The sequence below is a fragment of the Balaenoptera ricei genome, chromosome 7 (genome assembly GCF_028023285.1).
Source record: "Balaenoptera ricei isolate mBalRic1 chromosome 7, mBalRic1.hap2, whole genome shotgun sequence".
NCBI lineage: Eukaryota > Metazoa > Chordata > Mammalia > Artiodactyla > Balaenopteridae > Balaenoptera > Balaenoptera ricei.
In genome coordinates, this window is record NC_082645.1 from 110,236,204 (window position 1) to 110,253,264 (window position 17,061).

General features: G+C 46.2%; 1 protein-coding gene across 3 annotated transcripts in view; it reads left to right on the plus strand.

The window, feature by feature from the left end:
- Positions 1–16,496, plus strand: part of RHBDD1 (rhomboid domain containing 1) — a 122,065-nt gene extending 105,569 nt beyond the window's left edge. For all 3 annotated transcript variants that reach the window (XM_059928840.1, XM_059928838.1, XM_059928839.1), the window contains exon 7: positions 15,430–16,496. In XM_059928840.1, coding sequence (XP_059784823.1) covers positions 15,430–15,542 — 113 coding nt within the window. In that variant the 3' untranslated portion in view covers positions 15,543–16,496. The remainder of the gene's footprint in view (positions 1–15,429) is intronic.
- Positions 16,497–17,061: the final 565 nt, after the last annotated feature.

Here is a 17,061-nt window from a genome sequence, read left to right on the forward strand (position 1 = left end):
CGCTTCATTGTACGGCAGAAACTAACACAACATTGTAAAGCAATTATACTCCCAAAAAAAAAAAAAAAAACTGTAGGTAGGCCTTGTAGTACTCGCTTTTTCTCTGGCCACAGCAAACACTTAGATGCAACATCTGTTTCCAAAGATGCTCAGAGAACAACTTATCCCTCCCCACTTATCTAAATCATCAGTTATCCAAGGTAAGCCTCGCTCTAGATTCCCAACTTGGAATTTAAAGTTCAAAAAATTTCATTCTGTGGTCTCCCCTTCTGTTCATAAAATAAGTTTTGTTTTACTAGAAATTATTTAACAGACATGTGAGAATAAGCCATTTTTGTTAACTGAGTCTCTCTCTCCCTAGCACAGCCCACTTGAGAATCATTTCTGAGCCGTTCTAGGTTAGTTAGAGGCAGGCTGTTTCAAGACAGTGTGCCAGCAGTCTGAGAAAGCCCCCGGCTCTTCCTGAGGCTGGGAGGGCTTGTTTATGGGAGAAGTTTCAGTCACAAGGCGTGTCCGTAACACACATACTCGAGCCCACACACAAGGATGCATGTACACACACAAACACACATACTGTCTCTCACTAGTGGGTCAGAACTTGGCGTGGGTGGGAGTGGGTTAATCAGACCTAAAAGAACAAAAAGTCGCAGTTCAGCTCAGGGTTAGGTTACATACCATCAGAGCAATATTTTTTTGCGTTTTTTTTTTTTTTTTTTTGGTTTAGTTTAGTTTTGTTTTCTCGGCCGCTCCACAGGGCTTGTGGGATCTTAGTTCCCTGACCAGGGATCGAACCCAGGCCCTTGGCAGTGAAAGCGTGGAGTCCTAACCACTGAACCGCCAGGGAACTGGTTAAATACCACCAAATACAAAAACAAGCGTGTTTTTAAGATGACCGTCCTACTTCCGGGATAGTTTATCGCATCCCAGACCTTCACAGCCATCCCACTTCTAGGCCAACTCTGACCCACAGGAAGCATTTCTCAGCTTCTGGTGCAGAGAGCAAGGCTCCTGCCTGTTGGCGTTTCTGCAGATGCCCTCACCCTGCCACTTATCTCATTCAGAGCTGCTCCGCTCTGAAGGGATACACTTGTGTCGTCCTTCCCTCCCAGCTTATCTAGGCCTTTGCCGAGGAGCCCACCCTGGTTTTCTAAACCACCAACCATTCAAAACTCGTGGGGCTCAGACCGCTGGCAAGGATGTCATTCTTCTCCCCGTTACTTGCCCTCTTGGCTCTCCCGCCCCCTCCCTCTCCTGCCTGTTTTTTTTTTTAACCCAGCAAGTGCATCTGCCGAGGCCCTTGCGTTGCTGTTTCCTCGTGGGGTTGGGCTGGTAGTTCTCGGGGTGCCCGCCCCACCTTCACCCTGACATTCATGCACCTTTGAGACCAGCTGTGACGCACTCTCATTGCAGGCTTTTCCCAGAATAGTTTGTCTTCCTCTGTTTCCACCTGCGAGAGGAGCATGCCGGCAGCTCCCAGCTTTTGTGAGAGCTTCGAACCATGATGTTCTCCTTGGCTTCTCAACATCTCAGGGACAGTGTCCTAGGTCAGGGATTGTTTTCATAATTATGCGTTGATATCGGTATCTCTTGATGTGTACTTATGCACCAGTCAAGCTTATGATATCTGAAAAATAGAAATAATTTGAATTTTTACAGCATTCAACATAGATGTACATAGTACATCTCATATCTTGGCCTGTTTCTGGATACTGAAGTTCTCTAATGTAACGGAACCCCAGAGCCCAGATCAACTTCGTGCATTTGTTAGAGGAAACAAATAGACTGAATTGTACTCTGAAGCCTCCTGTCACCTGTTCTCACCCACTTATGTCTCAGGGTTTGAAAGCTGGTTGTTGGCTGAGGCCAGAAACCAAGACTGTTGGGCCTTGAAATTCCCTACCTGCCACCATTTACCCACATCTCTCTCACGGTGCTCTAGCCCCGTTGGCCTGGCCTGGGCCCCTGGTTCCTGGCCCCCTCTCTGCTCAGCCCTGATAGCATATTAGTTGGCTTTTTGTTCGTTCACCAAACATTTGTGACGTGCCCACCAGGTCCTGGGCACCTGGGATCCAGAGGTGAGTGGCTTTGCTCCTAGGACGGGGTGAGTGGCCAGTTTCGTCCACTCTCATGTTATAACTAATAGAATCTTCAGGAGAGCTGGGTTGCGTTGGTGTCTTACTTTTAAAATTCACGTCGTCCAGGATCGAGCACAGCACAGCCTGGGAAACCACCAGAGCTTCTGGCTCGTGTGTACAAAACCAAATGCCGTGCTGATGCTGATCGTTACAACCAAACAAAACCCCAGAATGTAGTACGGCATCCCTCGGATCCGAGTTTCTCAAGGTGGGGCTGGTAGCATCAGACTCACTCGAGGTGCTTCTGAAAAATGCAGATTCCTGGGTCTCACCACAGCCGTTGATCTGGGATCTCCCAAGTTAGAACGTAGAATCTGCCTCTTACCGTGCTCACCCACATGGAAGTTTGGAAATTTCTCTTCCAGATCCAGTATCTAGTCTCTAGAGCTTTGACGTGCTGCGTGTTTTGCAGCACTGTGACATGCAAGCAGTGGCTAGGTGTAGGGCCTGTCACGTGGCTCATTTTATTTGCCGCCAGTCAGTCTGGCCACCAAGCCTAGGGTCGGCTGTCCCAAACCCCTTCCCTCCCAGGCTCCACATCCTTGTTTCTCCTGACGAACAGTCACTGGCAACAGTTGTCCAGTGTGACCTGGACGTGACCCCTCAGGGGTGGGTCTCGGCAGAATTTTCTGATCTAAGTTTCTTTGTCCCTTTCCAGAGTTCTCCTCCTGACTCTCCATCTTTTTTCTTTCTTTTTCTTTGATTTCTTGGGATGATATTTACTTATATTTTTCTATGCCCAAAGGTTAGAAGGTATTTTCAGAAGATTGAGGTTTCCGTGGGAAATAGGGGCTAATTCCAAATGGGCTATGATTTTAAAAGTCAATGAAAACATAACCTTGGGCTATTGCTTAAAAAGCTGGCCATTGGGCTGTCTCTGATTTGAAACTCAAGTTGAAGGGAGTGAGGAAAAAATGAAACAGCTCTAAATGTCATCAACAATGCTTCTGTCTGCCTCGGTCTGAGAATCTGGGCAAAGAGCAAGCATGTTGGGGATTTTGTTGTTTCTGAGCGGGGGACCTGCCCCTGTTGGTGAAAGAGGGGGCACCATCAACTGGCGTTTTATCCCTTGGAGGGAGGGAGCCGCTGTCCCAGGCAGTTACGAACCCACTGCTTACAGCAGGGCCTCATCCACCAGGAAGCACATCTGTGCGCCCCTCAGGTGACTGAGGGTCTGTCCAGCACGGAGACAGCCAGAACCTGCGGGACCACCGGTTACCAAGCTGCCAACCTCAAAGACGCCTTCATGGCCTCTCTGATCCCGGGCTGACCAGCACAGCAGCAGCTGAGTGCCTGGGCTCACAGGTCTCTACGGAGGAACCGTTGGTGCTTGGAGGCCTCTGCAGATTTCCAGGACTCATAGAATACTCCATTTGTAAGTCCTGGTCCTGCACACTGTGAACCAGTGCATCAGGCACAGTCAAGATGAGTGCTAGATGGCCTTCCTTGCCCTTGCTTCCTCCCTGCTAACGTCAGCTGGGGTAGCACGAGGAGAGGGGCAGAAGGAAAGAGGATTGGGGCAAGTGTAAGTGGGCGTGTGGGTAAAAATGTAAACCAGGAAACAGAACCACTTTGATTAGGGTTAAAGTAAAGTAGTTTTAGAATTATTGCATCCGGGATTCCTTGTCTTATCATCACAGATTGTATCTGGATATGTATGTATCCAAATATATCTGTTGTATCTACTCTTCTGATTTGGACTTAGAGCGATCCTGATGGTTCCAGGAAGAGGCACTCAGCTATGCAAGGCAGAAGGCACCGTAGCAGGAGTAAATTCTGAGTTCAGAGCTGGTTAAAATATCTGTATCCACATCCATATCCATAACCACATCGGTCTCCCAGGGTCTTGTCAGTCTCCTCTGCTCTGGAAGAAACCTGATATGACACAGAAACTGCTAGATGCTGGCAAATAATCCCCGGGTTTCAGACCATCTAGACAATAAACAACTCCACAGTATTCAGTGCAGCGGCTTCTGTAGAGCATCTGTTTCAAAGTAACCCTAATTCTGCTTACGGTGCGGAATGCTTTGTTGACTGGAATTTGTCCTAGTTTTCTTCAGCAGATTGAGTCGTGAGCCTCTGGCTCCACCTGCCGGCAAGTGTAAATACTGGCGTGAAACCCAGGGTGGATATTTTCAGTTGAAAAAAAAAAATCTGAGCTGATTCTAAAATGCTAGTGTAGTAGCTCCGAATCACCTGGGAACTCATTAAAATACGGTAGCCTGGGCTCCATGCCAAGCCTGCCAAGTCGGAAACTCTCAAAGAGCTCTCCTGGTGATTCATACGCTCACATCTGTGTTAGAGAACCCGAATTCAGTGAAGGTCAGGGATGACCCCACGGTACCCTGCTCATCCTCAAGCGGGGAAAGTGACAAAGGCTGCTTGAGGTACCCACCTCTACCTATTCCAGTTTATCCTGGTAACTCTTGGTGATGAGAGTTAAAGCTTTATTCCCTTGGAGCTCATCAAAAAAATTTAAAAGTGGAAGAACCTGGCAAACACTCCTTAACCCAGCGCTCAAGGTTACATCACCAGGGATAAATCATATGATCGGATGGGAAGGGCACGTCTCCTCTGTGGTCTTCTTCCCAAAACCTTAACCCCAGAATAATGATGACGAGCAGCATCAGACAAACCAAACTGAGGGACATTCTACAGGCTGGTGCTCCTCAAGATTGTCAAGGTCACAGGAAATAAGAAAAGACTGAGAGAGTACCACAGACCTGAAGAAACTAAGGAGACCTGACCACTAAATGGACTGTTGGCTTTAGTTGGGAAATTAGTGGAAAAACTGGTGAAACAGAGAAGGGAACAGAGAAGGGAAATCAGTGGAAAAACTGGTGAAATCCAAGTGGAGTCTGGAATTTCATTAATAGTAATGTACCCATCCCTGTAAGTGGTTGATTTTGACAACTAGACCATGATAATGTAAGATGTCTGCCTGTATTACCTTTGTAACTTTCTTTAAATCTGAAATTATTCCAAACTAAAAAGGTTATTAAAAATGAAAACGTTGGGGCGTGGGGAGGGACACTGAATTAGACCAGATTAGTTGGAGGAAGTTGCCAAGGAGCACAGCATGGCCAGTTCTCGGCCCAGCTGTCAGAAGTCACGGCCAGTCTGACTGACAGGGCAGGCAGAGTAGCAGCCCAGAGTGCAGGCGGTGGAGGACGCAGGTTGCTGGTGTGGCCCATCTGCACCCTGCCTTCTTAGGCCAGCCAACCCTGATGGCTCACTGAGAACCAAACAGCCGTGGGATCTTGCACCTCTGTGCGGAGGTCTAAAATGTCTAGTCCAGCCCCCCTCATTGCACAGATGAGGAGCCCGAGGCCCAGGGAGAAGTGCCTTGTCCAAGGTCCTCGTGGAGCCAGATGCAAACCCACATCCAGCGAAGTGCGTTCTTTTTCCCCAGTGATTCTCAGTGATCTGATACATTGTCTGCAGCAGAAATGCCGCCAGGTGGGTTTTCATTAAAATGCAGCTTCCTGGGCTTCCCTGGTGGCGCAGTGGTTGAGGGTCCGCCTGCCAATGCGGGGGACAGACTGGGCCCGTGAGCCACAACTACTGAGCCTGCGCGTCTGGAGCCTGTGCTCCGCAGCAAGAGAGGCCGCGATAGAGGCCCACGCACCGCGATGAGGAGTGGCCCCCGCTTGCCGCAGCTAGAGAAAGCCCTCGCACAGAAACGAAGACCCAACACAGCTAAAAATAAATAAATAAATAAATAAATAAATAAATAAATAAATAAATAAATTTAAAATTACCTTTAAAAAAAAAAAAAATGCAGCTTCCTGCTCTCCAACCAGTTGATGCATAAGAGTCTCTGGCTGTAGGATCTAGTAAATCTGCGTTTTTAACAAGTTCTCCATTATTGTGCACATGAAAGTTTAGGAATCACTGCAGCAAACCAGACAGCTGTCCCGTTCATAGAGTCTCCAAGGCTGCCTGGCTTTGCCCACACCTCTTGCATTTGAGCTACTGAAAGCTGGGAGCCTAGCTCTGACTCCTGCCTTCACCGGCCAGTTGGTTACTGTTCTGTGGAAACTATGCTCATGGGACAGGGCTGCTAAAGGCCAGCAAGGGGAGAATTCAGCCGCAGCCACTCTTTTACGATGATGCCGTAGCAAGTGGCAAGCAGCAAGGGCTGGAACCCAGTGGGTCTTGGGAAGAGGCAATTTTACATCTCTTTGAGCTCAATTTATTATAGTTTAAATAATCTCTTACCCACTTCCCTCTCCTAAAAAAAAAAAAAATTAAATTAAAACTTACTCAAAGATAATTAAATTTTAAAAATACTTAAATTAAAATTTACTCAAAGATGACCCCATGATCAAGAAGCAAGAGGAGGAGTGGTATCCAGGCTCTGAGGAGACCACTAGAAGTTCCATCCTGCTTGTCCTTCCCCTGCCCCCGCCACCATGGCCCCATCTTAACATCATCAGGAAGTCCGGCCATAAAAAGGCAGTGGAAGGCCTCCTCTGTCTAAGAGATGACGATCAGAGGGTCAGAGCTGATAGAGGGCCAGGAGCCGGAGGGGTCAGAGATTTGAGCAGGTAGCCATTTGGACCTCGGGAATCCTTTAAGGTTGGAGGGTCCAAGTCCAACAAAGATGCAGGCCAGGCGGGAGGTACAGGGCAGCGGCCCTCTCTGGGGGGGCGTCCTGCTAGGGCCCTGTTTGCGGGCAGGTATGAGATCTCTATCAGAAACATCAGGAGAGGCCCCAGGCCGCAGCTGCCCATCCTGGGCAAGTCAGGCACATTGGCCCTGGAGCTTCAGAGAGGAGTGTGGGATTTGAATGGTCCAAAGGGTCTTCATCTTTTTTCTAGCATTGTCCGTACTCGTGTGTGTGTGTATGTGTGTGTGTGTGTGTGTGTGTGTGTGTGTGTGTGTGTGTGTATATTTTTTTTTCCATCAGAACTCCCTGCCCACAAAAGACTTCCTCATTCTACTTTCAGTTTTCTTTTTTCTGTTGTAAAATATGTTCTCAAATCTCTCCCTCCAGACAGGGCCTTGTCTGGTTTCTCTCTGCTGTCCGGGCCAGGCACGTAGGCCCTCATGGGTACTAGGCAATGAGAATATGGAAGCAAAGGGAGCCCCGCGTCTAGTTTTCCAAGAATTTTCTTATATCTGTCCAGTGGATATCCGTAGGTGATTTTGAATTTAAAAAAAAAAAAAAAAAAAAAAAGATACAGTCCCAAATTATATGGAACTGGGAAGGCTGTTCCTCCAGAGGAGATCGTCAGCCTCTTCTCAGTTTCCAGAATCAGCTGATGTGATTGGGTAAACTCCATCTGAGGCACCTTCAGATTGCTGGCCAAAAGGCATGCTGTTTTAGATCAAAGAAAATTTGAAACATCCTAAAGCCATTAAATATATATAAAAGGTGCTTGAAAATCATTCCTAATCTCATTTAAATCCCTCTTGTTAAAGTGTTAAGGTGCTGACAGAATTGTGAAAGGATTTAAGACAGATTGATTTTTAAAAATGGAAAATCCCAGGCTTCCCTAGTGGCGCAGTGGTTGAGAATCTGCCTGCCAATGCAGGGGACACGGGTTCGAGCCCTGGTCTGGGAAGATCCCACATGCCGCGGAGCAACTGGGCCCGTGAGCCACAACTACTGAGCCTGCGCGTCTGGAACCTGTGCTCCGCAACAAGAGAGGCCGCGATAGTGAGAAGACCGCGCACCACGATGAAGAGTGGCCCCCGCTTGCCGCAACTAGAGAAAGCCCTCGCACAGAAACAAAGACCCAACACAGCCAAAAATAAAATAAATAATTTTTTTAAAAAATGGAAAATCCCTTTAGTATTAAAATTTGCATCCGCACTTCCCTGATGGTGCAGTGGTTAAGAATCCGCCTACCAATGCAGGGGACACGGGTTCGATCCCTGCTCCGGGAAGATCCCACATGCCGTGGAGCAACTAAGCCCATGCACCACAACTACTGAGCCCACGTGCTGCAACTACTGAAGCCTGTGCGCCTAGTGCCCATGGTCTGCAACAAGAGAAGCCACCGCAAAGAGAATCCCACACGCAGCAACAAAGACCCAACACAGCCATAGATAGATAGATAGATAGATAGATAAAATCTGCATCCATTTGTTTAAAGAAACATGTGCTTCATGTTACAGTGGTTCCTAATGGGAGACCCTCTACTCCTCAGCCTCTCTTTTTGCTGCTTCTCCAGCCCATTGAGAGTTATTTCTGTAAGAATTTATAAGCTGTTCTCTGTTTAGAAAATACATGATATAGTTAATTACCAAGGCTGACTTTTGCAACTGGGCCTCTTGCTAAAACCTTGTCGAGGGAGATCCTAATTCTAGATACTTTGTTATCCAGAAAATCTTACTGTTTGCAGTGAACCTTATCTAAAGCAGAAGGTAAAATTTCCTGCTGCTTTTTAAACAGATCTTGCTTCCAAATCAAGTTTAAAGGAATAGTATTGTTCAGGTTTACAGATTCTGGTTTCCGGGTTAAGGAAGACAACTAACACACCGCATGTGTGGAGCAGAGTAGAAAGGGATCTAGGTGTGACTCTTGCCTCGGTCCCTGACCAGCTGTGTGGCCTTGGCAAGTTCCTTGAAATCTTTAAGCCTCAATTCTTCTTTCTAGAAAACAGACGAGGTAATTCTACTCAGAAGGATAAGTAGAATAGAAACCACATACAGCAATATGGTGAGTCTCACAAACATAATGTAAAATGAAGCAACTCACAAAAGGTACATATTATATGAATCCATTTATGGACAAAAATAGACAAAATGAATCTCTGCTGTAAGAAGTCAGTGGACCACTTCTGGAAGGGAGCCCACGGAGGCTTGTGAGTGCTGGAAATACTGTATTTTGGTCTGGATGTTGGTCCCATATGTTCAGTACATGGAAATTAATGAAGTTGTACCCTTTTTAAAAGGAAGGGAGAGTAAAGTAGGGTGAGCATGTAGCAATTGCCCAGCAAACATTTATTATCTCCCCCGGACTTTCTCTTTTTGTTCTAGAGGTCACAACATGTGTTCTCTATATTGCAAAAAAAACCTCTAGATCTGACAGAGTGGACCCAATATTTTAGGTTACTTGAATTGCTAACTGGATTATTAAGTTGATTATAATTATCAACTTAACTTGATTATGAAGCCTGTTGATTTGAAGTCAGTTGTGTCCATTAAAGGTCCCCCAAATTAACCAACTAGAACAGAGAGAAAAGTACAACAGGGAAAGTAGCAACTGAGTTGATTTCCATTCAGAGCCTCTCATTTTGGGATTCCAGATACTGTTTCGGAACTAAGAAATCCCACTGCTGTTGACTTGATCGGTTGAGGAGTGGAAATGTGAATTTTTCTCTCTCAAATCACATCTAAATGTTACCTTTATTGTAAACCATAATGAAACTTCCATCTGTATGAAAGTTATGAGATTTTTAGGTGAATTTCAAACTCTTTTTAAAGAGGTGGACGGATGGATAGATAGATCATTATAATTAGTGACTCAAAAAGGAAAGTGCTCTTATTGTCCTTGGGTACCTCCTACTTTAAAAGAATATCTTGCTAATTGTTGGACTTGGGGTTCCTTCCAGGCCTTTTTGGTCATAGTAAATGACTTAGCAACTGTCCTGTCAAAAAAGACATTTTGGAAGCTTTAGAATTCATGGAATTCTAATAAAGTAACATTTTTGAAAGAGAGAATATGGGTCCCATGCTGTTGCCCTCATTTGACAAAAGCAATCCCAGAGAATACAGGAATATTTAGAGGTTTCTTGGTTTAAAAAAAATTTTTTTTAAGTGATTGCCTCCATAGGTCCCTAATTTAAGGGAAAGATAAGCCATCTTGAGACTTCACTTTAGTATAATTTCACTGAGTGGCATAGAGGGCTCGTCAAATCATGGGCAGGATCTATGAATACAGCAAATTAAACATCTCTATTTACAGGGAAGGCGAACAGTAGGGAAAATGGCCATCAACTCATGGCATTCTTTTTAGCAATTCTTATGTGGATGAAATTGCTTCTCCGCCCTTAGATGTAAAATGCAGAGGTTACTGCATTATGCATAAGGGTAGAGAACTGAAAATTTTTCCATCAAGAACCACAAATCAATAAATCTTATGATCTCACTACTGGTGCTATAATTGAGCTAAATCTTCTTAAACTGGGCGCTGCTCCTGAGGTTCTTTGCAGCATGCTTACTGTTTCTTTGAGTAAAATTGAGGGCTGACCTCCATTTACAGGACCATAGAAGCAAGGCTCATAAATACTAATGTTCTGTACCAAGTTCATCAGAGCAAGGCTGTTTCACCCGGACCTGTAAATGTTCAATGCATGATTTAACTCAGTGGAGAAAAGAGGTCTCAGTTGGGCTCTCCAGTTTTCCCAGTGCCCGAAAGTCACAAAAGTGTGCTGGCACGTGGAGGTTGTGAATTACCTTTTTCGTATCTGTCTCTTAGAGGACAAGTATTTAGTAAGTAGTGACTCCACACTTTGTACAAAACACTGCCAATTGGTCCTCAAACAGAATTGGGCTCTATCTTTTAAGAAGTCTTTGGTCATTTTATTTGGTATCTGTCTTATCCAGTGATATTAACAGGTAGACATTTAACCCACATGATTCTCAGCGATGTTAGAGGTTAGAAGTCCTAACATCCAATGCTCATCAGGAAGTAACTGCACTCCTGGCACTCAGCTAAGCATTTTGTATGCATCCTCTCTTATTCTCTCAACAGTCCAGCAAAGGAGCTACTGTTACTCTTTGCATTTTATAGATAAGGAAACTAAGGCCGCGTGAAGGTAACCTACTTGCTCAAGGATATGTAGCTGTAAGTGGAAGAGCCAGGATTTTGTCCCAGTCATCAGACTCCAGAGTCACGGCAAGGACCCTGGCAGCCACCTTGTTCCGCACCCTCTCCCCTGACAAGTGAACCAACCAGAGCCTGCCGGAATGAAGACTTGCCTGGGGTGTCCTCTCTAGTTCCAGGCGGGGCCGGAAGCATCTCCCATTTTCCTACCAACACTTTTTCCAATATACCCAGAAGAAGGGGACCTCTTCTCCTTTTACCGTCTAGCTGAGGCCCATCCAGATCCTTTTCTGTGTGCTTAATATAGGTAGATATTGAAAGCGCATTTCTTAGACCCTTTGAGAAATGCCTGCAGAGGCTCCTGGAGGCTAAGGAGAGAAATAACAGGTCATGTGACACAAGCGGAAAATATAGAAACGGTTTAAAAATAAATGACAAGGTGGAGAATTGGAAGACAGAGCTTAGCTGAGACGGAGTAGAGCAGCTGGAGGCCTGGTCCCCAGTGTGGCACTGACCCACAGAGCACAGATGTGACAAACGGGGTTGGGGGGTTGGCGGACTGACATCAAATACATAACTGCCTTCAACATATCACAGATTAATTTAGTCTTGAAAACTTTCCAAGGAGACTAACTACCAGCAAGAAGAATGCAGTTCAAAGCCTGAAATGAAGCAGTTCAGTCATTCTGCAGACAGGGTGGCTTGATGTTAACAGAAACACTGAGTTTGAAGGATTTAAAATACCCATAAAGCATCCACATCAGGCATTGTCATTATTGTTGCTTTGTTGCTACACACAAGGCCTTCCCAGGGGTTCTGAACACCCAAACCACTCTAGTAGTCAGTAGAATTTAAGGGGACCCAGTGCGGGGACTTTGTAGTCACACCTGGGATGACAGCACAGCCCCATCGATTGGAGAGCTTAGATGAGAGCTTAGGCTGGATCTTTTTCTTTTTCTGTTTTCAGGTAACAGTGAGCTACCTGCATATCCATGAAGGAAAGAGACTCTGGGTTTGGCAGGAGGATAAGGCATAGCGAAGGGATGTGATGACACACTTGGCATGTTAGTAGGAACGGCAGCGTGGGGCTGTGGAAGAGGCGGAGGAGAACTAGAACTGCAGTCAGAAGACCGAGGTTCAAGTGTTTGCTTCCCTTCACGCTAGCTTTGTGACCTTAGGTGTGTCCCTAACACTCCCCGAGCCTCAGTTTTTTTCATCTGTAAAATTGGCATCATGAAATTGGGAGTAAAAGCTAATTCAGGGCTTCCCTGGTGGCGCAGTGGTTGGGAATCTGCCTGCCAATGCAGGGGACACGGGTTCGAGCCCTGGTCCGGGAAGATCCCACATGCCGCGGAGCAACTGGGCCCGTGAGCCACAGCTACTGAGCCTGCGTGTCTGGAGCCTGTGCTCTGCAACAAGAGAGGCCGCGATAGTGAGAGGCCTGCGCATCGCGATGAAGAGTGGCCCCCGCTTGCCGCAACTAGAGAAAGCCCTTGCACAGAAATGAAGACCCAACACGGCCAAAAATAAATAATAAATTAATTTTTTAAAAAAAAGCTAATTCAAATTGGATACCTTAAAAGGCTCTTGTGAAAGAGTGATTATTGTTCCTCTCTTGTTGTGAGTTTTCTACTTCAGCCCGTGGCATTTCTTCTGTTGGCTCAGCCGTGGTTCTCCTTAAATGCCCCGAGCACGGGTCCAGAGAGCATTTGTGCCGGCTGGCCATTTTGAGAGCTGAACCCCCAGAACCTTCACAGTCTGCCCCCTCTGATTCCTCCCTGCATTTCGCTTCATGGGACAGGCTTTCCCTCTTGGACACTGTGATTCCCTTTGGGAGTCTGAACATCTTTCAGCATCTGTGGGCTCGTGCCCTGTGGCCTGGAGTCAAGATGCCACGTTGAGCTTGCTTCTAACTCTGCCCACAGCCAGGCCTCCCGGTTCCCTGCCCAGCTGGAATGGGCTGTCACACACTGGCCCGCGCTCATAAGTGCAATTAAGAATGGACTTGTTAAAAACAACCGTTAAAAGGAAAGCAGGAGTTGGATCTCATTGTATAAAGCACTTTTAAGCAATAAACTAACGGTAATTGGAATCATGAGTTTCTCTGTAATTTCAAAGTGTTTACCACTTTGAACAGAGAGAAATTCCTTTACCAATGTATGTGGTGAAAACCATATCCAGTAAAACTTTTAATCTTGTAGTATTCATAAAATCTTTATGGTAAAAGTCTTCCACTTTTTTTTTTTTTTTTTTTTTTTTTTTTTATTTATTTATATTTTTATTTTTGGCTGTGTTGGGTCTTTGTTTCTGTGAGAGGGCTTTCTCCAGTTGCGGCAAGCGGGGGCCACTCTTCATCGCGGTGCGCGGGCCTCTCGCTATCACGGCCTCTCTTGTTGTGGAGCACAAGCTCCAGACGCGCAGGCTCAGTAGTTGTGGCTCACGGGCCCACTTGCTCCGCGGCATGTGGGATCTTCCCAGACCAGGGCTCGAACCCGTGTCCCCTGCATTGGCAGGCGGATTCTCAACCGCTGCACCACCAGGGAAGCCCAAAAGTCTTCCACTTTTGAACAGCATCTTTAGTGAAAGTTGGTAAAACGACATATACTTCACTTATCAAAAAACCTCGAAGTGGAGTTTACCCAGCGGGAGTGAGTGGTGGGCCTGGCCCACCTGGATCACGTTTGGGTGGGCAGGTCAGGAAGCGTGACAAGGGGTCCAGCAGGGGTAGTTCCCTCACGTCTCAAAAGGAAAGGAGAATCAGACATGCGTAAGTGTTGGGGTCTCTATCACAGTGGGGAAAAAAAATGTAAAAAAAGGGGTTCCTTTTGACTGCCTTTTTAGAAATTTCTCATTGTCTGACAACTGAAATTCTAGTGGTGGCTTAGCAAACTGACTCTTAGTTTCACACTGCTTTCTCTAACATCTTTTCATCGTTGTCTTAACAACCACCATGTCGACATATTACCTGTCAACGTCTCCGACAAGGTACCACCCTTGGAGCGAGAGCGGGAGGGATCAACCGTTCACTTGTTTTCCCTCCTGGCTCCGACCCTCTTGCCCATCCACCCTTCCCAGCTAGGCCAGGGCTTCCAGAGTCAGTTGTGTCAGAACCTCAGAGGGCAACATTGAATGTGGTGGTCTGGCCGTAACATATACCTTTGGACGTCATAGGCATGTGCCACTGAGTCAGGCCCATATGTTTCTTGAACAGCTTCTGTGTGTGCGGGGCTGTACCAGGCACTGGGGAGCAGAGAGAAGCGTCAGAAATGTTCCCTGCCATTTAAGAGCTTATGATTCCAGTAGGAGAGAGCAGCGCTATGCACAGTGGCTGCCCTGTGTGGTGGGATGTAGTGACCGTTGCATGAGGACCACTGAGAGGAAGGTGCTGGAAGCTGAGGAACTTGAATTGGGAGAGAGCTCTTCCATTGGGGGTGGCCAGAGGGCAGTGCGATTTGGATGGGGCATTGGAAAACGAGTAGGACTTTTGATGGAGGGAGGTGATGGGAGTGGGCCTTTCAGAGTGAGTTACAAGGTTAGCAGAGGCTCAGAAGGGGAAAGGTGCAATCTTTCTGGTCCGCATGCTTAGACGTGAACCTACTGTTTGCGCGTATCCATCAGTGACGCCCTGCATGGCTGCCTCATGGAGGATATTGAAGCTCTTTCGTTAGATTTCGGTTTCTGGGTCCTTGAGGTCAAGGATTGTCTATTGTTATTCCTTTATTATCCCCCTACAGTGCCTGGAAGAGTGCTTTTTTTATGCAGTGATTGAAATGCTTATATCGCTGCAAATTATATGTTCTGTTTGTAGCCCCGAGAAACCCTTTTCAGTAATGATTTCCATGGTCCTTCATATGATCTTCAAATATTATGCCTGCATTTTTGTCTGCCTGCCCAGATATTGGTCATTATGGTAACACAGCCCCTGCTTTATGGGCCATGATGCCCTGTGGATGCTTGTGAGTTTCAGGCAGGCGTGATTCCCACCAGCTGGGGAAGAACAGGAGGCAGCAGGTTAGAGGGAGGAAAAGGGCCCAACAGGAGAAACCTACGAGCACACTGGGTGAGGATGTTACGGACAGTGACGGTTATTTCTGGGCATTAAAAAAAATAAAGTAAGCGAGCACACTGGGTGAGGATGTTACGGCCAGTGACAGTTATTTCTGGGCATTAAAAAAAATAAAGTAAGCCCTTGAGACATTTTGGAAATTAAATGATGCAAATTGTGGAACATGATGGAAAAGAACATAGAAATGGGAGGATTGTCAAGAAGTTTCAAAATGAGTCAAATTAGTTTCATGGATTGGACCTCGACAAAAATGTTCACTTTATGTTGAAATGTAGGATTGACATCTGAAATTGAAATATGTTTGTTACATTTCTGTTTCATGCTAATATAAAGATGACACCCAAGCCATCTTTTTTTTCCCCCTTGGGAATCCTAGGATGCAGTGCCCTGTAAATGTCAGAACGATGGATGGACAGCACTTGATTCTCCCTTGTGCTTTCGCTCTGCAGGAAATCGTAGAAATAGCCCCGCGGCCTATGGGTTCCATCTCACACCAGAAGAAGAAATGAGGAGAAAGCGGCTTCACAGATTTGACGGCCAGCGAGGTGACCCAGCCATGTGAACAAATGTGATCCAGCTGTGTTATCATCGCCCCCAAGCCCCCACTTAGTTTTAAACAAAAGCAGAGGGCACTGTGACCGTCCCAATTGCTCACATCTGCCGTGGCCCTTCGTCCTATGGCCTCTGTGAGTCTAATTTGCAAGCAGATTGACATCTTGAGACCAGGCTTGTTGGATGCAGCTCACAGCTCTCTGGGAGTGGCCCACCTCCTGGCCTTGTCTTCTTGCAGACAGAAAGTAAGCGTCTCCACATAGGGACCAGTTTCCACACTCATTTCTCTCACTGCTGACTCAGCCTTGTTTTGTCTTTGAAGACCGTGACCTTCGCCAGGAGTTTTGTGTTCACCAGCCCAGAAGATCAGGCCCTCATTCTGCTCAGTGCTCGACTTGGCAGGAAGCAGGGAGCCATCCCTCATCCTCCTGGCGTGTTGCCATGGTGACTTTCCAGGAACAGGACGTGGCTACCATCGCAGGCTGTCGTCCCGGTCTGCCGTGCCCAAGCGCCTCGGCTCCTTGGGCCCCCATATCTGGATGGTGGTTGCGGTGAACCTGCTTTGCTGTGCTATCACTCTGCCTTCACGGGATGTGTAACTGGAAAAGCTTAAGTAAGACCTCAGATGGGAAACCACTTACACACTCCATGACACAGCAGGCGGCATCCACAGTTGGGCTCCCAGCAGCCTCTCCGGTGGCGACGTACCATCCCGGAGATGCAACTTGTATTGAACTAACCAGCAAAGCAGCAGCAGGTGCTGCGTGCAGAGTAGTGACCAGTGGGTTGGTCACTGAGAAATCCCTCGTGACGAAGTATTTTTTTCTCATAAAAGTGCCTTTTAATTGACCACTGTAACAGCCGCTTGTCCTACTCACCCGTCCAAGACACTCCCCAAACCCACAGACTGCAAGTCTCTCCTGGTGCTTGTTTTTCATGAATAAAAGGAAAAAGTCAAATATCACTGATGTCTTATTTCATTGAGATATTTATGTTTAAAGGGACTTAGAAGCAGAAAAGGATCTTCCTATTTTGCTTTATCTAGCACTTATATAGTTTTCTGATTTTGAAAGTAATATATATACCTTGTATATGCATAAAGCAAACATCTGGCAGGAAATGTACCCACATGTTAACAGAGGTTATTTTGGAAGGTGGAGTGCATAGGAGTTTGCTTTCTGTTTTTTACGATTTTGTATTGCTGTCTTTTAAAAATGTGTGTATACATGTGTTATGTGTACTGCTTTTGCAGTAGGAAAACTGATTTATATGATAATAATAAATCAAGAAATATATAATCAGGAAAATGGACTCAATTATAAGTATTGTGTATCTGTTGATAAAATTTACAATATAAACAGAAATACAGAAAAATACATGTGCGATTTAAAAAAATCACCTGTATCCCCACCACTCAGAGGTACCGAGGGTTAACATTTTGGGGATATTGCTTTCTCAGTCTTTGTATACATTTGACAAATTTGGAGCATACCCACTATGCAGTTTTGTATCCGGTTCCTCATCTGAAT